This window comes from Vicugna pacos, chromosome 12, assembly GCF_048564905.1.
Source record: "Vicugna pacos chromosome 12, VicPac4, whole genome shotgun sequence".
Lineage (NCBI taxonomy): Eukaryota > Metazoa > Chordata > Mammalia > Artiodactyla > Camelidae > Vicugna > Vicugna pacos.
Window position 1 is genome coordinate 21,540,946 of NC_132998.1, and position 27,082 is coordinate 21,568,027.

Consider the following 27,082-nt stretch of genomic DNA (forward strand, 5'->3'; position numbering starts at 1 on the left):
TTTTCATTAACAAGCATTTTCCCTAATGCAATAGCCTGAATAAAATCATCTCCTTAATTGTCCAGTGCCTTGTGTCTTACACAATTGGAATTATTAAATTCCAAAGTTAAATTTCCAAAATGGGGAGGAAGGGCAGGGAAGGGTACCCTAAAACACAGTACTCAAGTCAAGGTTAACTTAGGAGGACACTTACTATAATATAATTGTTCCATGAACTTTTTAAGTGCAGAAATATTGATGAGGTGGTGGAAATAACGTACAAATGAAGTTCTGACTCCTTTTTTTCTAGGTTTGGGTTGCTCTGTAAAGGGGAGGCTGGGGAGGAATTTCCTAAGTAAAACTCATTTCCGTTCCCATTGCACTTGAAAGAGATTTCACTTAGAGAGTCTTTGTGATCTGAAAATCCCTGGGGTTCTTTTGTGTTTGTTGTGCAAAGTGGCACACTGACAGCTTGGCCAGTGGCTGAGGTGGACTGACAGCTCCTCCTGGAGGGGGTAGGTAAGGGTCGACAGGGACTTTGGCCATGAAGGGACAGCTTCTTGGGGTCAGAAGGAGGGCCGAGAGTTGAGTCCTTGGATGGTGTGCTGCTCTCTTGGTGGTACCTGTCAGGTAGAATTTAGAGTTAAACACAATATTCAGAATTTAATGGTAAGGAACAAAGAGTACCCAGTGGCCCAGCTGCAACACTTGTAAGAGTCTGAAAGTAAATATCTTTGCATAAAAGGAATACTCGTTAAGAGAAAGGAGTGATTTATTCTGACCTGCTACTGACCATTGATCATACCTGGGGGAGGTAGTGCACACTCTTCAGTATACTTTCCTGCTTGCAGAAAGAAAATTCTACCTTATGTCACTTAAAGAAGTATTTTTTGTATCTAAAGCATTTTGCCGTTCTTTCACAGAGCCCAATGTTCTCATGGAAAGGATTTTTCGTTCTACTTTTGAAACTTGATTTTTCTAATGGATCCTATAAAGAAAAAAACAATTCATATGGAGAGATGAAGAGAGCTTTTTTTAATGGTGTTTTCTTTGATTCATATTTTGCTCATATTCTTCTGATTCTTCCTGTCTCATCCCAATAGCATCAACACTTTTTTCAGAATCAGTCCTGGGCCCCCTCTTTTACCTTCCCTGTTCTCGCCAGCTCACTCTGACCTGTTTCTTTTCTCTGCAGCACAAGGAAAGCAAGTAGAGGCTAAGAAGTTGCAGAGTGTAAGATATAAGAGAAGGCAGGGCATCATAAGGTCACAAAATAACCTGAGGACATAGGGGTATAACCTGAGGGCCTCAGGCTCTGCCACTCAGTGGTTATGTGACTTTGATTGACCTAAGCCTCAATTTCCTGATTTTAAAATAGGAACAATAATAGAACCAATCTCATAGAGTTTCTGTGAGGATTAAATAAGAAAATACATGCAATGTGTTTTAACACTGGAAATACTCAATAGGTGCTAGCTATGAATATTATCCTATATTGCCTTGAGTTACTGGTTTATCATTTTTATATTGAAGTAGCTTATCTCCCTTATGAGACTGGAACCTCCATGAAAGTGGAAAACCACTTTGTTTTTATTAGTTCTTAATTTGAAACAGGTATAAAATTCATTCATTATCTATACAGTACTATGAACTGTGTTGAGTTCTGACCCTGAGCTCCCTCCTCTGCTGACCTTAGGTGTGTGGACACACATGCATGCACACACACACGTGCACACAGGTGCTCACCCCAGTTCACTCTTCCAAGTTCCAGCTGCCTTAAACAGCCATCCCCTGCCAAACCTTCAGGCTTAAGGATGTGCACACTGGCATTGTGGTCCTAGAGTGTGATCTGGAAAGGAAGCATAAGAGCACCCCTCCTTCCTGCAGTCTTCCTGCCTGGAGAGTGGCAACAGCATGGCCAGACTTTAAACACACAGCTGAACAAATGACTGTGTAGGACCCACAATCCCTGAATGCCACTCAGTGATTAGCTTACATTACCCTGTTTCTTCATAGGATCCTAGCATTATGTAACAGTGCTATCAAAGTATCTAAGAATAAAAGATGCTCACACTAGGATTTTCAGGTCAGTGACTATGTCTAGCCCAGAAATAGACAGTACATACTCCAATCCTCTTGTAAGTAATGGCTTTTCTTTATTCTTGAGAATAAGATTTTCTAAAATTTTCTCTATGAAAATCAAGAAAGTTAAATTATCAGTGCACAGCTTATGTTAGACAATGTTATGAAATTATGTTAAAACATTCATTTTAGGCACAACATATGTTTCATGTGAAAGGTCAGCAAAATGATTTCAGGTAGTTACAGAAGTGACTGTTACTCAGCTGCATGAGAAATCTAGTATTTTAGAGTTAAAAGCGTTTCTAAAAAAGATTAGTTTTTGGTATAAATTAAAATGCCATGGATATCGTAGCTTTACCAGTTAAGCAAGCCAACTCATAAAGCTGAACTGTATTTTTCATTTGAAATTCAATAGTATCCATTCTTATAAAAAGTAGTTCATCACTAAGCAAGAGTTCTAGAACCTTGAATTTGTGCATGTGTCAACTTCATATTTGCAGAACTAAATTGCTAAAAGTCAACTGTTTTTCTAATGAGCTGACTGTGTATCTCTAGGGAGAGCCAAGCTGCAAAGGAGAAAGCAATGAGAGAAGAGGGAAAGAGAATTCCAGAATCAAAAGTATGCATAAATCATTTTTCCCTCTGCATCAAGCACAGATAAACTCCTTAAGGCTGAAATCATCAGGTTAAAAGTCACAGTCCAAAGAAGACAATCCCAAAGAAGATAAATTCAAAGAATTCAAACTGCTCAAAATAACAGAGGAAATTAAGAGATACTCGAAACTGAATGGCAATACATGTCAAAATACATATGACTCAGCTAAAACAGATTTTCAAGGAAAATATACAGCTATTGTTGACTCTGGGTTTTGTTTAAATTCTATGGAAAATGTTAATTTTTTGAAATCAAGAAATCAATTGCTGTATGCATTCTGTTCAGAATTCTTACTTGGGGTAAAATCTGCTTACTCCCTCATGGCCAGAATCAAATCTTAATTAATTTTATTACATCAAATTTAAAATTCTACTCAGTAAGCCACCACACAGACAAAGCTAATAGGTACATGACAGCATGACAACACAGGGAGAGATATTTTAATGTCTAAAACCAATAAGCAAATTAGTATGTAGAATGTACAAAGCAGTTCTGCTCCTGAGTAATATGTCCCAGAGAAAATTTTCAAACAGGATGGGAGAGAGTGAGGGAGAGAAAAATCAATATTGATTCTACCCCAACACTCAGTATTTTTTTTATTTTTATAAACGTATAACTGATCAGTGAATATTTATTAATAATTGTAAACTATGAGCAAATTATGTGCAAGAGAATGGATCTATTTAATGTTTCGGGAGTCCATTTTGAGAAATACCAAGAATTAAGGGCTTATTATAATAACAGCTGTTGGAGGCCTTGAGTCCTCTTGAGTTTCTAAACATCCTGAATTCATATACTTACACCCGTATTATATTTACATAAACACAGGACTTGGTCCTGTAACAGAAATACATAAACCTATTGCATAGGAAATTCTTAGAAATTAATATAGGTGGTGCCTCATGCCAAAAAATTGCACACTAGCATTTTTATTTTTTAAATACCATAGTATTTATTAGTGAGAGTAGAAAAGAGAAAAGTTATTCTGTTCCAAGATTTGATCAGAGATTCTGAGGATGCTAAGTAGATTATTGCTCCGTGACTGACTACAGATAATCAGCAGTAACAAAAGAGCTAAGTTTAATAGGGACTCACTGAGTGGCACACACGGTGTAAGCACTTTACATGTACAGTTGACCCATGAGCAATGCAGGGATTAGAGCTGCTGACCCTCTACACAGTTGAAAATCAACCCATAACTTTACAGTCACCCCTTCGGATCCGAGGTTCCACATCCAAGGATTGTGTCGTACTGTAGTAGGTATCTATTGAAAACAATCTGCATGTAGGTGGGCCCGCAAAGTTCAAACCCGTGTTATTCGAGGGTTAACTCGAATATATGATTGAACCCTTTACATATCATCCCTGTGGGACAAGTGCTGTTGTGATCCCCATCCTGCCTATGAGGAGTGAAGCCTGGGGAGGTTAAATAGTCTAAGGCAGAGTCCAGATTTGAAGTCAGCTAGTGTGGCACCAAAGCCTGCATGTTTTTTTTTTCTTCTTTTTGTTTTTTTGGGGGGATTTTGTTTGTTTTTTATTGAAGTATAGTTGATTTACAATGTTGTGTTAGTTTCTGGTGTATAGCAGAGGGATTCATACACACACACACACACATACACGTATATTCTTTTTCAGATTCTTTTCCATTATAGTTTATTACAGGATATCGAAGAGACTGCATGTTTTTATCTACTACACAGAGAAGAATAACACAGTTCCCTTTTTCTTTTCTTTTTTTTTAAAAAGTATTTAATTTAATTTTTTTGTGGGGGAGGTAGATTTATTTGTTTATTTTTTAATGGAGGTACTGGGGGTTCAACCCGGGACCTTGTGCATGCTACGCACGTGCTCTACCACTGAGCTGTACCCTCCCCCTCACAGCTCCCTTTTTGTACCTTCTGCTGAGAAATACTTCTTCTTAGAGAAAAGTATAAGGTTCACCTTCTTCGTGGTTTTTTCCCCCTTCTATTCTGCTAATAATGTACAATTAAGTGCAACACATTCTCATTTCATAAGGATGCCATGCTGGTCAGCTCTGATTCTATTTATCAAACAGATCAGTGTCTCCAGAAGTTCATCCCTCTACTTGCCATGTGCTGGTGGTTAGAAAATCTGCTTTCAAGTTTTCATTAGCCAAATATCAGTAGAGGCTATAAATAGATGTAAACTCAGATCAAAATCCATCCTGGTGGGTGTGAGCTTGGCAGATCGGGACTGAGGGCTCAGCACTGTCACTTTTTCCCTTTTGGATTATTCAAGGTGAACTCAATTAAATTAATATAACTCTTAACTCTGTGCCACACTTTAAAAGTGTTCGATTGATCTCTGTGTTTTTTTATACTTGCAAGCAATAGGCACTCCTTCCCCTCATCCCACGCCCAGCTTTAGATCACAATAAACTTTTCCTGAAAGAACATTTTGGTGAGATGCCTACTTGGGTTTTCTCCTGTAAAATGCATGAGCACGTGGAGCTATCCACTAATGAAGAACTGCACTACAGATAGAGAAACCTAAGGACTGAATCTCATTATCAGACATCGTCATTAATCTGTTTTCTACCCCTTAGGTGTTAAAAGGCCTGTTGTTGACAGTCGCCTCGAAAAGTCATCATATTTATGTTAAGTCTGATGTCCCAAGATAACTCATCCTCCTTATAACCTGCAGCTTCTCATAATTAGACCTGAAACTTTCCACCTCGGAGGTGTTTTAAGGCTCTGTACATGATAACATTCTTTAGTCTTCTAATTAGTGTGTTATATCCTAGCCTACCTTTTGTTTATACTTTTGACTCAAATATTTAATTACGAAGATGACAGTACTGGAAAACTATGGGAGTGGAGACCTAACTCTACCACCCCCACCTTTATTTGGAAACCACTCCTCCCCTCCACACATGGAGCACACAGAAGCTGCCATGTTCGGGTTTTTTTTTTTTTAATTCTTATTTTTTATTGAAGTATAGTCAATTTATAATGTTAGTTTCAGGTGTACAGCAAAGCAAGTCAGTGATACATATACATACATATTTTCAGTTTCTTGACCACTACGACTCATTACAAGAAATTGAGTATAGTTCCCTGTGTTATACAGTAGGTCCTTGTTGTTTATCTGTTTTATGTATAGTAATGTGTGCCTGTTAGTCCCAATCTCCTAATCTATCCCTCTCCCCCACACCTCCCTGGTAACTGCAGTTTGTTTTCTATGTCTGTGAGTCTATTTTTGGTTTGTAAATAAAATTTGTATTTTTTTTTAGATTCTACATATAAATGACATCATATGATATTTGTCTTTCTTTGTCTGACTTACTTCACTTAATGTGATAATCTCTACGTCCATCGATGTTGCTGCAAATGGCATTATTTCATTCTTTTTTTATAGCTGAATAGTATTCCATTGTATGCATATACCACATTTGTAGTCATCTGTTGATAGACATTTAGGTTGTTTCCCTGTCTTGGCCATTGTAAATAGTGCTGCTGTGACCATTGGGGTGCATGTGTCTTTTCGAGTTAAAGTTTTCTCCAGATATATACCCAGGAGTGGGGTTGCTGGATCATATGGTATGTCTATGTTTAGTTTTTTAAGGAACCTCCATACTGTTCTCCATAGTGGCTGCACCAATTTACATTCCCACTAACAGTGTAGGAGGGTTCCTTTTTCTCTACACCCTCTCTAGCATTTATTATTTGTAGACTTTTTAATGATACCTATTCTGAGTGGTGTGAGGTGATACCTCATTGTAGTTTTGATTTGCATTTCTCTAGTAATTAGTGATATTGGAAGCTGCCGTGTTTTTAAACCTCTTGGCTATGGGGGATATTTTTCAGCAGTGAGTCATTTATTCAAACTAGGCATCAGAGATCTTCCCAGGATTTTTTAATTTGATGCAAGAAAGTGTGTGAGTTAGCCTTTGGTTGGTGGTGGGAGCAGTAAGAAGTGAATTTAAGACAGTTGGTAACTTTGTTTGCTATCCGCTAGAGGACGTGGTATTATTCAGTGAGAGAAAATTAAGCAGTTCCACAAACATCAGAGGAGACAAAGACAAAGTTCTATGGCTGCAGGTCCCCAGTTCCAGTGATGCCTGAATCCAATTTCATTCTCACCATTCCTGCATTTCTATGGTGTGGTTTCTAACTTTGGCTGATTTTGCTCACCATTGCACAGCTAACATCAAACACAGAACCCAGAAAATGGAATATGCCAGATTTAACAGACAGATAGATAGATACACGTTTGTATCTATAGTTAGGTCTGTATCTCTATATATCTGCTGAATGAATGTTAAATGAATCTATATACATCTAATTGAATGCATGCATGAGTCACCCTGCAATTCCAATAAATTCCCCTTTTAACCTAAGTTGGACTTCTGCCACTTTTAGCAGAGTTCTAACCTCTACAATAACCTGAAACAACTACTGCATACATTACTTAGAAATCTCTTTTATTTTTCTAAATTGGAAGAAAACAATGAGGCTCTCAGGGTGGTCTAGAAAAATTGGGGCATTGTATACCAAACGTGAAATAAAGAATATTGGATCTGAGAGCATGTGGATGGCTATCCACTGGCACTGCCTCTCCCTCAGTACTTCCAGCTATGAAGGTCATGTTAGAAACTTCACTTATTGCCCTGAGACAAGAAGGCAGAGATCCTTCCTCCCAGAAGCCAGAAATTTATGGCACTCTGGGTAACAATGGAAGTGCATCAACCCCTAAAAATATGGTTTAGATCAAATCATGCTCCTCTGAGCCTATATGATGTAAGCCCGGCTTCCTAAACCAATTTTTTTTTTTTGGTGAGAAAAAAATTACAATAATGATATTTAGGTTTAGAAGAGACTCTGTGTGTCATTGTTCAGTGAGAGAAGGTGGGTATGAGAGTAAGTACAGTGGGAAAAGCCTCTTCCCCAGTAACCCAGGTTTCTGCACAGCGTGATGGACCATAGGTCTGTGATACACCCCAGATAGGAGTTCACTTCTCCTTTGCAGCATTTTGCAATGTTTTCCTAACTCAGCTATTTTCCCCGTGCCATGACCTGACTTTCAGGGCCCCAACCCACCTTAATTCTCCCCTTGCCTATTATCCTCTGACTCGGAGCCCTTAGAATCCTATGCTCCCCTCCTCCTAAAATCTAGATACTTAAAGTGTGTAACAGAATCATACTTCACATTATGCAGCTAAGGAAACTCCTTCTTAAATTTATACGTGTTCCATTTTTTCCTGCCTCTACCGTCGGAACGTCTGCTGTTCCCTCCAGCTGCGGTATCTCCATCACCACAGGCGCTATTCCTTCACCGACTAGCATCTGGCATCTTGACTTCTCCCCGCAACTAAATAAGACCTTTCCCCTCATTAAATCTCTGGCATTTATTTATATTATGACATCTATATATTCAACTGAAATGAGAAAAATTAGCTTATATAACTAGCTGGACTTGAATTTAGACTCTCCCAAAGTACTGTCTTCATTATTACATATGTGAGATAAGAACTCAATTCAGAAACGTTAGTAGAGAGAGGGGAGGGTATAGCTCAGTGGCAGAGCACATGCTTAGCATGCACGAGGTCTTGGGTTCACCCCTAGTAACTCTATTAAAATAAATAAATAAACAAACAAACTCAGTTAGCCCCCCAGAAAAATCCCAAAATTTAAATAAATAAATAATTCTAGTGCAAAAAACAAAAATTAGTAGAGAAAAAGCATTTTTAAAAGGAAATTGAAATGCAAACTAAGTTTTGATCAGCAAGTTAAAAACATACTGCAAACAACAATCTCACCTAAAAAAGGATTCACTCAGCCTTCTACGCTCTTTGCTTCTCCTAAAGACTGGGCCATTATTCTCTTCTTGGACTTAAAAAAAAAAAAACAAGAAAGGTTAGTTGTCATTAATTACATCATTGGATTGCGTTTATGGAGAAGATGCAGTTATATAGTCATGTACACTTATTTGATGACTATAAATTGTCACAAAACCTTGCAAATCCAAAATTGTAAGCTGGGCGGCATGATGGGGAGAAAGAGCTTTGGCTCTGATGTTAAAACATGTGCTCAAGTTCAGGCTCATAAAGTGTGATCTTTACCAGTTACTTTACTTCTCTGGCCTTAATATCTTAATTTGGAAAAATGAGGATAGTTCTGTGAATGAAAATGAGATAATAATGTGTATAAAAATGACTCATGGGATGCCTGGCAGAGTAGGTATGCAATAAACATTAGCTTAATTTAAATTAAGAAATCAAAGAACCAATTATAATTTACATCAAGAAAATGGTCCTATCTTCTCCATTACAGGAGTGTATTTTGTTTATTTGGGGGGGGGTAAAAAATAATAGTATCTAATAAGTATTCAGAACAAGAACCTCCATCATCACAGACACTTGTAACAGTAGGCATTTCGCAAATGTGGGTACTAAATGTGATACAAATAACACCTTTGATTTTTGCTGGAATTAGGTAGCACATATTAGCACTTGTGGCCCAGAGGTCAGACCAGCTCAAGCCTATCTCATGCTTCAGGACCACATATTACAGACCGTCTAGGAGGTGAACCACCAGAGTCCTACGTACACAGCAGTACCTAACCCAGGAAGTAAGAGCTTGGAGGAGAACTGGAAACAGAGCACAGCACTGGTGGCACGTTGGAAAGGGGGAAGAGCTCGCTGGGGCTTCTCTGTTAGGAAGCTGGTATTACCCACATGATCCACCTGTACCTAGGTGCAAGTTCTCTCTTAAACTGAGATCATTCAAATTCACCAACCAAACTTGAACCTCCTCTTTTTTGTGTGTAAGGTCACTAAAACTTTCGTGTCAATGTCCCTGCTTCTCTGTATGTTAGCTTTAAGTTTTAATGTATAACAATGGGGTGGAGAAAGTTATCAGTTCTCCACTGAGAAATGAAGTCTGGCTCAAGCTCTGTTTCAGCACTTGGTGGGATGTCTGGTCTCCTGGGTGCCAGTGACCAGAACCTGGCAGGGATGAGGCAGTAATGACAAGAGAACCTGAATATGAATACTAGGTAATAGAGTGATCTGCCCACGTGTTCTCTAGCGTGCACGCAGCCGTCTTCACTCTCTTCAGTAATTTCAATGTGAAGTCTTTCATCCGTTTAACACGGTGTGTATCTGATGGCAGGTTCCGTGGTGCTGGTCATCTGAGGAGCACTTTCAGAAGCTACACTACAAAAACAGTGTACCTGCTGCTTCAGTGGTAGGAGGTTTGATTATATTTGTCAAATCCTGTTCCTGTGGGGAAGACCAACAAGCTCATGTAAAAGTTATCCACTCAACCTGAGAGACTCATCAGTGCCTTGTTTTAGGTTTATCCCACATCACTGGTTTCAGAAAATGTCTAGGTTTTAGGTTTAAAATAAAAATCACACACACACACACACACACATATAAAACTTTGGTTCAGTTTATGTTTCCTTAAGTTATTGTCTCGTTCTGGGTTGGGGATTAGTCCACTTCACTTTATGCCAGAGTTTCAAAATATGCCGCTAAAGCCTTTAAGGTCTTTTCTGTGATTCTGTTGCTGGGGTGATCAATTTGGTAGCTACTAGCCATCTATGGCTACTTAAGTTAAGAAGTTAAAATTCAATAGGACTAGTCACATCTCAAGTACTCAGTGGCTATAGATAGCTGATGCCTACTATTTAGACACGGAAGAATTCCGTCATTGCAGAAAGTTCTATTGGACAGTACTGTTCTAGAATGTACCCGAAACTAAGGAGCTAATAACCCAGTTCATCCTAGAGCTTTACTGCTAAGACCCTGTCACTCAGCTCCCCTCAGGGTTTACTAACCATTCCCTTCATCTAAACATAATGAGTACAGTTCAAAGGACACGTATCGAAGTTCTAACCGTGTCCCATATAAGGACACAAGCGTACTATAGAGAAAAGCCTCTTTTTCTCTGTGTCTCCAGGAAAGTTGAGCCTAATTAGAAATCCCATTTAGAAGTGTGACGTGAGTATTTTTATTACATATGATCGTAATTTTGAGCTTCCCTTGGTAAAATGATCTAGTTGATTGGAGTGAGAGCACCTTTGCCACATGACACAAATATTCCCCAGGCCTTCACCCAAGAGGTTTGGAGTCAGTTCTAATAATTATCTTTACTTAAATGTTCAGCAGTTAATGTGAGTGGCTTCTCCAGGCATGACATCATCATTATTAACATGAAGGACTCCAGTAATGACTGTTATCAAATAGATGTCCAGACAGGTTTGAGTCCTTCTCTTACTTCAGAAGTACACATTACAGAATGTCTAGGAGGTGAACCACGGAGGTCCTGTGCACACAGCAACACCTAACCCAAGAACAAGCAGCTTGGAGGCAAATGGGAATCAGCCATCACTGCCGGCTTGCGGGAAAGGTGGAATGTGTTTTATCCTCTAATGTGTGCTATGTATGACTCCTCATGATAGTGGTAGCTTTGTGTTTTCAAAAATTCCTGCTCCAAACTGTCAGATGGTACCTTCGGAGGTGAAAGTAAAGAACAGGTGGGGTGTAATTCTATGAATAGCTATGCGTGTGAACAGAAGATAAGTTTTTAAAAAACTCTTCACTGCTTTTAACATCATATGCAACATTTCTAGGAATTTAAATTCCATAAAACTTCTACCTACAATTGGCTTCTTTAATGTGTGTTTTCATCTTCTTACACACGCTGGGGGAAAAAGAAAGCCAAGAATAATTATGCTTGTGGATGAGGATAAATATGCATTTAAGGCAACCAACACCAGTTAGATATCCTAATTAGTGTGACAAGAGACCTGGTGAGCCACCAGGGAGTGAATAATCCTGCTAATTAGAACGGCTTCTACAAACACTTGCCCTGCTGTAGAGTGTCAGTGTGGAAAGGTGCTCGTTTATGACAGGGTACAAGCACCAGACGATTTTCTCACACTCTGTAGCTATTCAGTATTCCAAGAGGCTGAGTCTGGCTTGGAGGGAAGGCTAGGGAAGGGTGAATGGGCTGGTCTGGGTGTAGCTACACTGGCTACATGCAAGAGGTAGAAGGGCCCTCACGCTTCCCTTCTCCTTCTGTGCTAAGCGTGCCATCTCAGCAGCTGCCTGCTTCCCTGCCATGTGCCCAGCCCTGCCCACAGCATTTCACGTACTGCCGCAGCCCTGTGAAGCTGGTAACAGACAGGACACTGAGGCTCACAAAGCTGAAGTGACTTGCAGACAGTCACACAGCCGGGAAAGGTGAGAGCTAGGATTCAAACCTGGGCTTAGCTGAGTGCAAAGTCCCTGCTCTTTTTCTCTGCTTCTCACCAACTCCCAGTTACAGAGATGGATACTGCAAAGGGCTCCTTTATATACATATATATAAAATAAGACCATAAAAGTAAACAGCATAATGCAGTCCTGTATATTCTATTTTTAGCCATTCAGCCTTGGGTTTTTAAAACTTCTCCACAAGAAACATAAATTTGTTTTGTCCTTTTTTTTTTTTTTTTTTTGTAGGGAGGCACTGTTATTAGGTTTTATTTATATTTTTAATGGTGGTACTGGGGATTGAACCCAGGACTTCGTGCATGCTAAGCACATACTCTACCACTGAGCTATACCCTCCTCCCAAGAAACATTTGGATAGAGCCCCAAATGTGAAACACACAAGCAGGGCAGCTCTGGTTGAGCTGGGTGAGTGCCAGGAGCCCTGACTCTCATCCTCCCCTTCTCCCTGGATCTTCTAGGTCTCCTCGGGCACAGTAGGAGAGTCACACGCTGAGCTCCAGAAAAACAAAATCTAAAGGTGACTTTTCATCTTTTTATCTAGGTGTGATTCATGTTCTTAGGAACGGATTTCCAACCAGTATTTTTGAATGAAAAGTGAATGTTGTTAATAACCATAATAAACCACAATGATCAAGGCTGGACCTTGCTTGTGGTTTCCTTGCTGATTATCAGGAGTTTTCCAAAAGCCAGGTTCACAATCTTTCCAACTCCCCCCTGCACGTCTTCACCAAGTTTTCATTAAAAATCTGTGGTTGTTAATAAGGTTATTAAAATCAAACAAGAACTGACCAAATGGAATCCAGAGTCTCATTCTTTTTTTAAACCAATATTTAGTGAACATACTTTTCTCTCTTTCTTCTTTTCTTTCCCTTCTCACCTTCCCACCTTCCCTCCCTTTCTTCCCATTCTTTTCTCTTTCCTTCCTTTCTATGTGTCCTTACTCGTGGTAACTACGCCGCTGATAATGGATGGTCAGCTCATCCTCAGTGTAAAGAACGTGACCTTATCATCATCACTAGTCATCAGGGAAATGCAATGATATGTCACCTCACATTAGGATGACTGTTATCAAACGATCAAAAGATAACAAGTGTTGATAAGGATATGAAGAAAAGGGAACCCTCGTGCACTGTTAGTGGGAATGTAAGTTGGTGCAGCAGTTCTGGAAAATGGTATGGAGTTTCCTCAAAGAATTTAAAAGCAATCCCACTTCTGGGTGTATATCTGAAGGAAAAAGAATCACTGTCTCAGAGAGATATCTGCAGTCCCACATTCAAAGCAGAATTATTTACAGTAGCCAAGACGTGGAAACAACCTGAGTCTGGCAGTAGATGAATGGATAAGGAGAATGTAGTGTGTGTGTGTGTGTGTGTGTGTGTGTGTGTGTGTAAATGTATGTACACACACAATGCAGTATTATTCAGCCTTTAAAAAAAAGGACATCCTGCCATTTGCAACACCATGGATGAACCTGGAGGACATTATGCTAAGTGAAATAAACCAGGCACAGAAAGACAAATACTGCATGATCTCACCTGTGGGGAATCTAAAAAAGGCAAATTCATAGTAACAGAGAGTAGGATGGTGGTTACCAGGGGCTGGGAGGTGAGGGAAAAGGGTAGATGTGGATCAAAAGCCATAAACTTTCAGGTATAGGATAAGTAAGTTCTGGAGAGCAAACTGTATAGCATGGTGACTGTAGTTAATAATAATGTACTATATACTGAACTCTGCAAAAAGAGTAGATCTCAGATGTTCTCCACAAAAACAAACATACAAAAAAGTAACTGTGTGCCATAAAGGATATCTTAATTAGCCTGACTGTGGTCATCATTTCACAAAGTATACATATATCAAAACATCACATGTACACCTTAAACTCATAGATATTTTATTTGTCAATCGTACTTCAATAAAGCTGGGAGGAAAAAGAACATTATCTTTTTTGTCTCTTATAGAAATGTCTGTTTTCTTCTGTCGCTTTAAGAAATACATTACCTACCTTTTTTGTTGTTAGCATTGGCGTGATGAAATGGAAATAAGAATTTTCTGACACCTTTTGATTTTTCACACTCTTTTTTCAAAACAGTTGAATAATAGATGATACGAATATGTTGGTTGATTTCTCTATCTGGTGGACTCAAAAATTCTGGGTAATCATCAATCTGAAAAACAAAAATTGAGCTGATTGAAGACAAATGCAACTGCTTATCTGTTCTGGGATAATAAATCCTCCAAAGCTTAGGGCAAGTTTAAACTGCATTTTTTCTTCTTATGTTTTTTGCTGGGAAATCTTTCCTCTTCTTGTTGTTAGGTTTCCTAATTCCTCCTCTGTTTGTTTTAGTCCTTAGTAAAAATGTACCCAGCAACAAAACGCAAGAAACTATTTACACTATAGGATTGCTAAATAAACAGTAACAGTGTTTTTGTTTGTTAAACGGTATCCTTCACCACTTCCACTTTAAAAGCAAAAAAATTTTAAAGGTCTTAAAAAGGTATAATTAATTGGGTTTAAACTAGGCTTTGTCTATGCAGACGACAACGTCCATTTGTAGAGAACAGTCTACAAAGATCCTGTGAGTACAAACATCTAGGTTTGAACTATTGAAAGTTTCCTGCCCCTGAATAGTTTTTTCTTTCCTCCAAAGTGCTTGTTTTCTATTCTTTTTCTTTCTATTTATTTTTTTAAATAGAGCATGCACTCTACCACTTGAGCTATACCCTCCCTACCTTGTTTTCTATTCTTAATTAAAACGGGAAAGGTCGCTGGAGGGTGTAGCTCAATGGTAGAGTGCTTGCTTAGCATGCATGAGGTCCTGGGTTCCACCCCCAGTACCTCCATTAAAAATAGCTAAATAAATAAACCTAATTACCCTGACCCCCCCCCACAAAACCCTACATTAAAAGGAAAAGATTTCAATAAACACTTAGGGCTTTAAAATAAATAAATAAATAAATAAATACATACATACATACATACATACATACATACATACTTAGAGCTTTTTAGATCTTTTCTTTAATGACCTTCTTCCCTTTTTATGACAGGTATGCAGCAATAGCGTCTGACTGAAAAGCTAGGAGGAGAGCCAGAGAATCACCTGAGGCAGACTGAAAACCATTCATTCAAGCATCAGGAGGGAGTCCTCTGTAGAATTTTTGCAAGTACTTAGCGTTAGGGTAAAAACATTTCCTGTGATTGTCCAGTTTCATCATTCTCTTTTCACAAATATAAGGAGGAAATAAATAATAATGATAAAATTTTAAAAATCTAATTCAGAGCAATTGAAGATAGAAAGATGGATTAATGAAGAGCTGTCAGGATCTCAAATTTAATTTTTTAAGAAGACATAAATGAACTTATTTACAAAACAGAAACAGACTCACAGACTTAGAAAACAGACTTATGATTACCAGAGCTGGAAGGGGAGGTGGAGGGATAAAGTGGGAGTTCACGATTTGCAGATACCAACAGATATATATAAACAATGAGTTTCTACTATATAGCACAGAGAACTATATTCAATATCCTGCAGTAAACTATAATGAAAAATAATGTGAAAATGAATATTTGTATGTATATGTATGACTGAAACATTACGCTGTACACCAGAAATTGATACAACATTGTAAACTGACAATACTTCAATTAAAATTTTCTAGTTTTTAAAATTATTTTCAAATATATGAAGTAATTCAAACAGGCTAATGAAGCAAAGCCTAGTGAAGGTCTTCAGAGGATGTGCTTTAGTTAATAATGAAGTTTTGTAGTTAGTAAAGGAATTCTCTTCTGAACAAGAGAGTCTTCAGAAATGCCTTCTTTGAAACCTGCTGATATGTTTATAAAATTAGAATATTACACAGATAGCTACGTTTCCTGTTTTGTGTAACTGTATTCTGAATATTTTTCTCTTGCCTTTGTCAGGAAAAATTATGAAAGGCTTTGAAATAGGCAAAAAGGATTTTCTAGGTGTTTGTCTTTTATCATCTTTGAGCTGTTTTAAAACTGTAAATTGTAGAAAACTGATAATAATGCAGATGAATCTGGTTCATACAGATACAAATTGTTTGTGTCCTGTGGAATAGAACTGATTATTGCCTTTTATAAAGAGAACAGCTGTTGGATATCTGAGCCAGTGAGAATTTGTTTCTAACTTCACTGACCTGAAGTTGTAAACTCTTTCTGTATTTAGGTGTCTGTAATGTAGAAAAGCTTTTACCTCTTAGTGTTTTGGTGGGTAATGGTTTCCTATTTCCAGAAGGCATTAATACATTAATAATTCTTAAAGGAGCTCTGTACTGATGGCTTGTAGAGACAAAGAAGCACTTACATAAGGAAAAGTTTTCTGCAATTCCCCCCAAATACGGACATTTAACATCTAATATTTTAAATGTGCTGTACCCACCTAGGAAAATTATTTTTACAAAAATAAACTCAGAAGTCTTAAGAATGTAAGTTTATGAAAATAAACATGTCGTTGGCAAACAAGCCTAGCTTAATAATTCTGGTTTAATTAAAAACAGCTTTATCTTCTCAGATTTATCAGTGTTACATTAAAAAACATATATTTTATTCTGCTAGGATTTATTTTTCCTGATTTTATACAGATTTACTAATCAAATAAGCTAACATTAATCACACATGTTGAAAATTATGAAAAATGTAAATTTGTGTTCAAGAAAATGGAATCATTATTCTAACAAATTTTTATTTAAACTTAAATATGTTTTATAATATCTCAGATTGAAGATAATTGTCAGGATCTTTAGATAACTTAAAACCTTGGACTGAAATTAAACTGAGTGATTTAACAGATGATCAATCATTAGATATGAAGATGATTTCTAAGTAAGAGAAAATTCTGAAATATTGGCTACTTCAGCAAAATTTTAAGCATATATACTTTTACTTATTCTTACATTCTGTAGAAGCTATATCTTTTGATCATGTTAATAAATGTGCTCATTTTACAAAGGTTCCATGCTTATGAAAAAGATTCTTTTCAAGCATGTTATTTTCTATATCTATTTTTCAGTGTTTTATTGTTACTTTGACTAAATAGGTAATCAAGAATTGTTTCTCAGGCACCCATGGTCCTCTTTTAAGCAGGTGTCTGAATCTTTTCTAATAACCTTGATTTTTGCTTTCCCTAAATCAGATCTTAATTACAAAAATATATATATTAAACTTTCGGGGTATCTTTTATACCTAAAGTATCTTTGAGATTTCCCAGAAAGCCCATGAAAAATAGTCACAAAGATTTGTTCTTTCACCTTGTAAAAAGAGAAGTGCTTGAAATAATTAGGTTTATTTGGTCTATTTACTATTGTAAATTTCGTGGGAAGAGTTGCCCAATTCGAAGAGATGCTTAGCTCGCCTAAGTTTAAATTTGTTTAGGTAAAATATTATAAATATTTCAGAAATTATGTTTTATGGGAAATCTCTAGAGATTTGTTAACGCCGGTACTGTCCATGTTGTATCTGTATTTATCAGAGTCTCGGTGGTGCTTGCCCTGATCATATTAGGCAACAGCAGTATAGTGGTGTCAGTCATAATTTCAGATGTCATGCAGAATGTTGACTTGACCACAGCCTTCCCTTTTTTTCTAATTGAAGTATAGTTGGTTTACAATGTCATGTTAATTTCCAGTGTATAGCATAGTGATTCAGTTATATATATATATGTATATATATATATATATATATATATGTTCCTTTTCATATTCTTTTTCATTATAGGTTACTGCAGGATATTGAATATAGTTCTCTGTGCTATACAGTAGGAATTTGTTGTTCATCTATTTTATATACAGTAATTAGTATCTGCAAATCTGAACTCTCAGTTTATCCCTCCACTCTCCCTTCCCACCTCGGGTAACCATAAGTTTATTTTCTATGTCTGTCAGTCTGTTTCTGTTTTATAAATAAGTTCATTTGTGTTTTTTTTTTTTAGATTCCATATATCAGTGATGTCATATGGTATTTTTCTTTTTCTTTCGGATTTACTTCACTTAGTATGACAATCTCCAGGTTCATCTATGTTGCTGCAGATGGCATTATTTCATTCTTTTTTACAGCTGAGTAGTATTCCACTGTATATATATATACACCACATCTTCTTTACCCATTCATCTGGACATTAGGTTGCTTCCATGGACATTAGGTTGCTTCCATGTCTTGGCTGTTGTAAATAGTGCTGCTATGAACATTGGGGTGCATGTATCTTTTCAAATTAGAGTTTCCTCTGGGTATATGCCCAGGAGTGGGATTTACAGCCTTGCTCTTAATTTGAATTTATCACCTTCTTGACCTGTAAATTTTTGCTAGGGAATTATGTCACTCTCATACTGACAGTTTGTAAAAAAACACAGGTATCTGGGCTCAGTCAGACTTACTGAATCTCTTTACTTGCTATTCTTGGTTTAAAGCGGGTATTCTCTGTCTCTTTCTCTCTCTGAGGTAGTCATCATTAACTCCATTTTGCAATGAAAAAAACTGGTTTCAAAGAGTTAAGTTCACCAAACTAGTAAATAAATGATGAAACTGGAATTATAAAGCAAGGCAGTCTGTCTCCAAAGCCAATTTTATAAAAAAAAAACAACTAAGGTTTAAGGGCACAGCCCTACTAGTAATCAGAGATGGGGTGGATTTTGTCAGGGAGAGACAGAAGAATTTCTTCTAAAAACAAGGCTGGAATCCAAACAGTAATCAAGCAGCTGGATTCATTATTTTGTCAGAGTTTCAGTCAAATTATGCCAATTCCTTCATTTGAGAGGACGTAGAGCCAGCCCTCTTTTGTAGTTGCTGTAATCGCTGAATTTGGTGAGCTCCATCATTCTAGAACATAATATCTTCCTTAAATACACTAAGGTGGTATTTATACAAAGTAGTCATGTAAATTTTTTCTGTACTCATTAACATGGAAAAATGTCCATGATATGCTGTAAACTAAAAATAACAGATTACAGAACAGTATATGGAGTATGGTTTCATGTGTGTGTTAACTCATAGAACAGTTTGGAACGTTGTGCACCAAATTTTCTCGTGTGTGTGGTTAACTGCAGTTATTTTTGGATGATGGGATTATATTATATAATTTATTTTCATTTTATTTTAATTCTAAGAATCATCTAGATGGTAGGATGAAGACAGTTGTTTGCTGTTTTTTGTTTTTAATATTTCAGCTGGTAGTCTGGCATCTCATAGTCATAAAACACAAAATGTGTGCATTCTTCCCTAAAAATCTGTCACTAAAGAGCTAAGCAGGGTCAGGAAGGACAACTTCTAATATGATTCGTGAAGACAGTTTGTTTACAGCAACCTCACTTTTAAAAAGCCATTTTTATGCACAGCCAAGGCCCCCATCACTGAAGGGGGGTGTTAGATGATTACACTGATGACTGTCACACATCTGTGTCTGAAAAGGGGAGGATGATGACGGACGTGATAAACAGTAACTATGAACAGCGGTAGCATCAAAATGATCGATCACTTTTCACTTCCCCTCTTCTCTCTTATTGGTATATCTAGCAGCCATAATCTCAGTTGTAAAGCCTATGGCTACAAAGCTCTAGATAGAGCAAAATTCTAACATAAATAGTTCATTTACTCGGACTTAAATTACAAGGACAAAGTGTTAAAGGAGGAAAGATTCTCTCTCTCTTTCTTTAAAAATTTTTTTAAAAAATCTCATCAAAATCTTTTTGTAAAGACCCACAGCATGTTTGTGAAGCATGAGAGGACCACCCAGGAGCCAGGCCAGGCTAATTTACACAACCGTGGGGTGGTGAGAGTTTTCTGACCAGAAAGCCTCTCCACTGCAGCAATGAACAGGGCAAGGACACTTACTTAGTCCAAAGAATATGCTGTCAGTGCCTGAAGGAAAAAGAGAAAGCTCTTAAAAGGGATATAGCTGAAATTTGGGGGAAAAAAAAAATCAGGGGGAATATAGCTGAACTCAATCCCTTGTTAGCAATTTATTTTAGACGTGGTGTTATCTGAAAAAAAAAAAAGTTTTGCATTTACATCCGAACATCAGAGACATCTTTAGGAAATTCAAAACCCAAAGCATCTGTTTTAGCCCAAAGCAGAGAGAGAAAAAGAGAGAAATGAAAGAAAGATATATATATAGAGAGAGAGAGATGAATGGAAGGAGGGAGGGAGGGAGGAAGGATACTGTAATGATCTGATAGAACTACCTCTGTTTAAAATTTTCTAACTTTATGTCTTCAAATAAGCTTTAAATATTGTGACAAAATCTAGTTTGTAAACTAACACTTAGCTTATTTAGGTTGGAAATAAGATTATTCATTGTTTCATATAGCACTGAATTTATGTCTTGAGGATCATTTTTCAAAGCTGAAAGAACTGCCTTTACCCAGACACCTTCTAGCACAGGTAGTAGAATCTGAAGAACATCTAAATGAAAATAATTTTAGAACTCCAAATCAGGACACATGAGAGGTTTTTTTTTCTATCACTTGCTGACACACCAACATTTAAACAACATTATTCTATAACTCTTACATAACAATTAAATCATACTACTTATATATATTCAATAAATTAACTCTTTTAAATTTAGATGCATTAAATTATTATTGACCCAGTGCTACACATACACTGCTCCACTAATGTAAATTGTAACTTGAGCTGTCTGTCTTTCTCATTAGAAACTGGGGCTGCCAAGTGGGAGTTACTTGCAAATGGCCTCCTGAGTTTTCCCTCCCAGTCAGTATGATAAAAAGTCTAAGACTATTTGTAAGTTGTAGTTCTTTCTACTATATGACCTGACTTTCTTTGCCTCTGAAAAAGGTGCTGACTGTATAACCCCATCACTGTGAATTTGGAGCCATGTGCTCTGACATGTCCAATAGCACCAACTGCTATTCTCCCAGTAAAAGCTGGGTCTTGGGGAAAATCTTATATATACATGTATGACTTGGTGAGAGGGAAAAAAGAAACCATGCTGGCTCACCAACCAGGTACACCTTCTCTCAGTCTGTGACATTAAAAAAGAGTAGGTGGGTGTAGATTCTGCAGGAAAGGGTTAAGTCAGCAGGTCTGGGTGCTCAGACCTTGCATCTACAAAGACAGGCCTGTCTTCAAGCTGGACTCATCCTAGGAGATAACCTCTGGGCCTTGGAACATTCTTCCTGGTAAGAGTGTGTATGCCCGAGACCTTGAGCCATGCTGTGCCAATTTGATTAGATAAATTTATTCTAATAACGTAATTTATGACAGACACAGGATTTTACCAGCAGTGAGGGTGAGGAGGTGGAAGGGGAAGCGACGGTCTGAGTAGCTAAGTGAGGTCTCGACGCTTGCAGGGCCTGCACACCTACGTGACTGACCCCAGTAAAAACTCTGGACACCAAGGCTCAGCTGGGCTTCCCTGGTTAGTAACCCTTTGCACGTGTTGTGACACATTGCTGGGGAAATGAAGCACATCCATGTGACTCCACTGGGACAGGATACCCGGAAGCCTGTACCTGGTTCCTCCTGGATTTCATCCTGTATATCTTTTCCCTTTGCTGAATTTAATCTGTATTCTCTCACCATCATAAACTGTTTCTGAGTGCTGTGAGTCATTCCAGGAACCATTAAGTATGAGGGTCATCTTGGGGACCCCCTACACAGCTGGACAACCATACCCAAGCATCAGGCCATTGGCTGCCTACACCACTGGTTCTGCCTCCTTGGGGCACTGCACAGCCTTGGCCTTTCCCAGGCTGTGTCCAAGAGGGGCCTGCCCACCTTCCCATCCTTCCTTCTCAAAGGACTCATAAGGATTCTGATCCTTGTGGCCAGATTCTCTCCAGCATAAAGATAGAAAAAAGCAAGAAATTACATGCTCAAACATATCAAATGTAAAAAAGGTTAACATTTATCAAGCACTTATTACATGTTCTTTTAAGTGCTTTATAGGTGTTACCTCACTGACTCCTCACCCAACGGCACGTGTAGGTAAAATTGTTCCCGTTTTACAAGGGAATTCGAGGAACCTGGGGCTCAGAGAGTTAAGTGGCCTGCCCAGGTTTCCACTGCTGTAAGTGGCAGACCAGAGATTCAAAATGTATCCTGTGCTCTTAACTTATACAAATGACACACAAACTATAAAACATGCATATACCAACTAACATACTGTGAGTCTAAAAATAAAATTGCTTCTATTATGAGATAGCACAAAGTTATGATGAGGTGGATTGTTTTTGTTTTTGTATTTTGTATTCTTGTTGTGAGATAGCAATGTTTAAGGAGAAAGACTGCTGTAAAAACATTATTACCATGATAACAAATGTCACAGGGACCTAAAAAATTCCAAATTCCCTAATTACTGAATGGACCCATTTTGTTCAGGTGGCTCTCATTACTTTTTTTTTTAATTGAAATATAGTTGCTGTACAATATTCTACAAGTTACAAGCATACAATATAGTGACTCACAATTTGTAAAGATTATACTCTATTTTATGGTTATTTTAAAATATTGGCTATATTCCTTATGTTGTACAATATATCCTTATAACTTACTTATTTTATACATAGTAGTTTGTACCTCTTGATCCCTGACTCCTATCTTGCCCCTCCCTGCTTCTCTCTCCTCACTGGTAACCACTAGTTTGATCTCTATATCTGTGAGTTTGTTTCTTTTTTGTTATATTCACTTGTTTGTTTTATTTTTTAGATTCCACATGTAAGTGATATCACACAGTATTTGCCTTCCCCTGTCTGACGTATTTCAACTAGCATAATACCCTCCAAGTTCATCCATATTATAGATGGCAAAATTTCATTCTTCTTATAGCTGAGGAGTATTCTCCTGTATATACATATACTGTATCTTCCTTATCCATTCCTCTGTTGATGGGCACTTAGGTTGCTTCTACGTATTGGCTATTATAAATAATGCTGCTCTGAACACTGGGATGCATGCATCTTTCCAAGTTAGTGTTTTCATTTTCTTGAGATATACACCCAGGCATGGAATTGCTAGGTTATGTGAGTTCTATTTTTACTTTTTTGAGAAACCTCCATACTGTTTTCCACAGGAGCTGCACCAATTCACATTCCTACCAACAGTGTACAAGGGTTCCCTTTTCTCCATATCCTCGCCAACATTTGTTATTCGTGATCTTTTTGATGACAGCCATTCTGACAAGTGTGAGGTGCTCTCATTGTGGTTTTGATTTGCATTTCCCTGGTGATTAGTGATGTTGAGCATCTTTTCATGTGCCTTTTGACCATCTGCATTTCCTCTTTGCAAAAATGTCTATTCAGTTCTTCTGCCCGTTTTTTAATCGGATTGTTTGCTTTTTCGATGATGAGTTGTGCAAGCTGCTTGTATGCATTGGATATCAATCCTTTATCAGTCATATCATTTGCAAATGTTTTCTTCCATTCAGTAGGTTGTCTTTTCATTTTGTCAGTGGTTTCCTTTGCTATGCAAAAGCTTTTAAGTATAATTACATCCCATTTGTTTATTTTTTACTTTTATTTCTTTTACTTTAGGAGACAGAGGGGTGGCTCTCATTTCTTATGTATTTTCATGAATCATCCACCTACAGAGTTCTTATCAAAGGCTTGACATCAAAGATGTATTGATAAAAAAAGAATACAAATAAAACATTTTAAAAAGAAAAAAGAAAAACAAATAAAAAAGTAAAAGACAAGGAGGGATTGAAACATGAAAGAGAACTCCAGATTTAAAAAGCTTAAAAAATGAGTTTAACATAAACTCATATGCAAAGATCAGTATTAAAATCACTTGGAAATCAGATTTCTAAATGGAAAGTACTAAGATGTCCTAAAGGAAACCCATCAGGGAGACAGCAATCTAACAAGTATAAATTATTCTAATTAACTTCTTACGAACCAATTCATTGTTTTGTACCCTGATTATTAAGTACATCATGACCAAACTAGGTATTCAGTCAACACCTTGAAAGAAATCTGGAATGTTGGAGAAACATTATGAACTAAGAAATCTGATTTCTAATGTGGCCTCCACCATTAACTAGCAGTGTGACTTTGGCCAAGTTACTTAATTTCTTTTGGTTGTGATTTCCTCAGGTGTAAAATGACGAATATGGAATCAATTTAAGATCTCTTTCAGCTTGAATATATATACATATATTTTTTTAATATACCTATGAAACTATATTATAACTTTACAGTATTAAAAGTTAACTTTGTTAATGACTGTATTTCAGAAAATGTATTTACATGACCAGGAAGAACCACATGGGCTTCTTTGCAAAGACGCAGGCAAAGAGCATCTGCAGAGTCCTGTTTTGCAGGAGGAGAGTATATTTATGTAAATATGCAATTAACCTATGCATTTTGTTAAGAATATTCCTTATAAAGAATTCAGTATTCCATGTATGACTGAAAAATTGTACTGAACACTGGAATTTGACACAACACTGTAAAATGATTATGAATCAATAAAAATGTAAAAAAAAAAAAAGAATTCAGTATCTACATCCCAAAGAATCTATACCTTGTAAAAAGGTACTGTGACTAGCAGCTCTACAAGAAATATTAAATGCAGTCCTTCATTCTAGTTTCTTAATTCTTCAAATTTTCCATATGAAAAAGCTAACACAAGAGAGAGATGACAACCAAATGCAATGTGTGATTCTTGATGGGACCCTAGTTGGAACAAACTACCTGTAAGACAGCTAGAAACAGAAAAGCTATGTGGCTGTCACTGAAACAGGTTCTGCTTGGTTCCGCTGAGTTGGGTCTAGGCATACTGTAGAAAACTGATCAAGTACAAGCTATTCCCTCCTTTTCTTTTCTTTTTTTTTTTAACTTAAAATTTTTTTAAATTTCTTTTTTTGGTGAGAAAGATAATTAGGTTTATTTACTTATTCATTCATTCCTTTATTATTTTTTTAATGGAAGTACTGGGGATTGAACCCAGGACTTTGTACATGCTAAGCAGGCACTCTACTACTGAGCTATACCCTCCCCCATTCCCTCCTTTCCAAATACATTTGCCCTTTTTTTTCTGCCTAGAAACTTCTATTCTTCCTTTGAGACCAAGCTTAAACGTTACTTCCTCGGTGAACCTTTACCCAACAGAATATGTCACTTCCCCTTGTCCCACAACAGTCTGTTTATTCTGTCTGTTTTCACATTTCATTATAATTATCTGCTTATAATTTTTCTTCTTCCCCATCTGCTTGCCTTCCTCTCTAAATTATGAGCTACTCAGAAGCAGGTACCATTTTTTGTTCATGTATATATTTATAGTCCCTGGTAATTCAAAAGACTGGTACAGTGCTCCATATAAAATCTAACATCCCTTCAGTAGAACTATTTGGTGTAGAAAGAGGAAAAACATAACCTAGAAGAAAGGGAAAAGGGAAAAACTGAAGGCAGACATCATGAACTGGGCCACAGTTTGGAGATCATTTTACTTAATGAGACATTTAGGTAGTGGAAGTAAGGCCCAAACAGAACTAAGCTGTGAGACATTTTTCAACTTCCCTGGTCCTTTCAGGACCTAACTTCCCCTGCACCGCAAGCTCTAACTCTACAGTCTCTAACAACAGGAGGAAGGCAAATAATACATGAATTACTCAAGTTACAATTTAATGAATTACCTGTTCCAGGAGTATTTCAGAGAGAATCTGAAGGAGGACCAATGGCAAGATTTAATCTACTGATGAAGTGGCCAATCAATATATGGAGATACAGTCAATGAATTTCCCTCAGATTAAACCGCATTAGCAACTACCTGTGTCCCACTGTACATAAGGTTACTTCTAAGTAGAAGCTATTTTTACATTTAGCATTTGGCAGATCCTTCCAACTGTCATAATTAAAAAAACTCACTGCAGTCTCCACCAAGTGGTTTTTTTCCAGTGGACTCTACCTGATCTTTAGCATATCAATCCCTAAGGAAATCTGAGTAGATGAGCTATTTTTGGGAAGTATAGGTATTCACCCACATATTCCAAAAGGAATTACCAGTTTGGAGAATTGTGCATTGCCCCATCATAATATTGGAGACCCCCTAGATTATTTCAGTGTTAGGCTTGAAAAATCATTGCTTCAGGACGAAGAGCCACAGCTCAGAAAGACTTAAAGAAAAAAACAAACAAACAAAAACTTTCAGGTCTTGGCCCTATGAAAAGGATGATATACCCCATCTGGGTCTTTTCAGCCAAACCTGCCGCTGAACCTCATCAGCAACAGCACTGACACCAGTCTCAGCTGTGAAGCACAGTCCTGAATACAGAGAGGTGGTGTGGGCAAGTGAAAAAGGGCTTTTGTTTATAACTGCACCCTCCTTCCTGACAACTAATGCCCAGAAACCATGTAATGTGGATACTGAGGTAACTTTGTTGTCCCTATTGCAAAACCTAAAAACTTCTCAAGAAATATCACAAATTTACAGAAAGCCAGTTGTTACTATGTGCAGAGTGGCTTAAAGAATGCTGGCTGTGATGACAAGACCTAAGTTTACATTCCAGCTCAGATGTTTTCTGATTATGGGACCTTGTACAAGTATTTACCCCTTCTCCGCCCCAGCTTTCTCGTCTATGAAAGAAAGAGAACCTCACATTCCCTAAAGAGTCAGTAAGAGTAAATGAATAATCCCCTGAAAATGTTTGGCACAAAAGTGCTGGCACACAGTGCATACCCAATAGATGCCTATTTTAATTAATGACATTTGATTGTCCATAAGACCTTCAGTTATGCAATCCTGAGCCAGATTCATGGTCCACTCAGCCTGGCATTCATCTCTGATGGTGGTAGCAAAATGCATTTGGGGAGAGAAGTGAATGCTCTTTGTTATCTCAAATGAATAAGGCTTTATCTGAAAATACTCCTCATTTCTTTGACTAAATCACTTGCGACTATATCTACATCATTTTTGACCATATTTATACTTGCAACTGATACTGATTTCTCTTACAGTAAAATACTACTTTCAAAGTGCAGGGTGGGGAGAACCCCTTATTTCTTATTTTCCAACATTCTGTAAATAATTCCATATTTACTGTATTCCTTAGTCTTCATTTCATGGTCTTGATTCAAATTTCTATCAGCTTTTAATTTCAGAGAAAAAAAGAGCCCTAAGATTTCAGCAGTTGATTGTCTAGTTT

The 27,082-nt window shown here is 37.4% G+C and overlaps 2 protein-coding genes across 5 annotated transcripts in view; one reads left to right on the top strand and one right to left on the bottom strand.

The window, feature by feature from the left end:
- XPOT (exportin for tRNA) overlaps window positions 1-27,082 on the top strand; it is a 134,482-nt gene that overhangs the window by 59,782 nt on the left and 47,618 nt on the right. The window lies entirely within an intron of this gene.
- C12H12orf56 (chromosome 12 C12orf56 homolog) overlaps window positions 1-27,082 on the bottom strand; it is a 67,619-nt gene that overhangs the window by 32,316 nt on the left and 8,221 nt on the right. For all 4 annotated transcript variants that reach the window (XR_012078416.1, XM_072973008.1, XM_006205906.4 and 1 more), the window contains exons 2-4: window positions 13,963-14,125; window positions 8,496-8,568; window positions 194-602 (exon numbers count right to left, since the gene is read on the bottom strand). Coding sequence is in view for 3 of the 4 variants with exons in the window: in XM_072973008.1 (XP_072829109.1) it covers window positions 194-602; window positions 8,496-8,568; window positions 13,963-14,125 (645 nt within the window). In the remaining variant the exon portion in view is untranslated. The remainder of the gene's footprint in view (window positions 1-193; window positions 603-8,495; window positions 8,569-13,962; window positions 14,126-27,082) is intronic.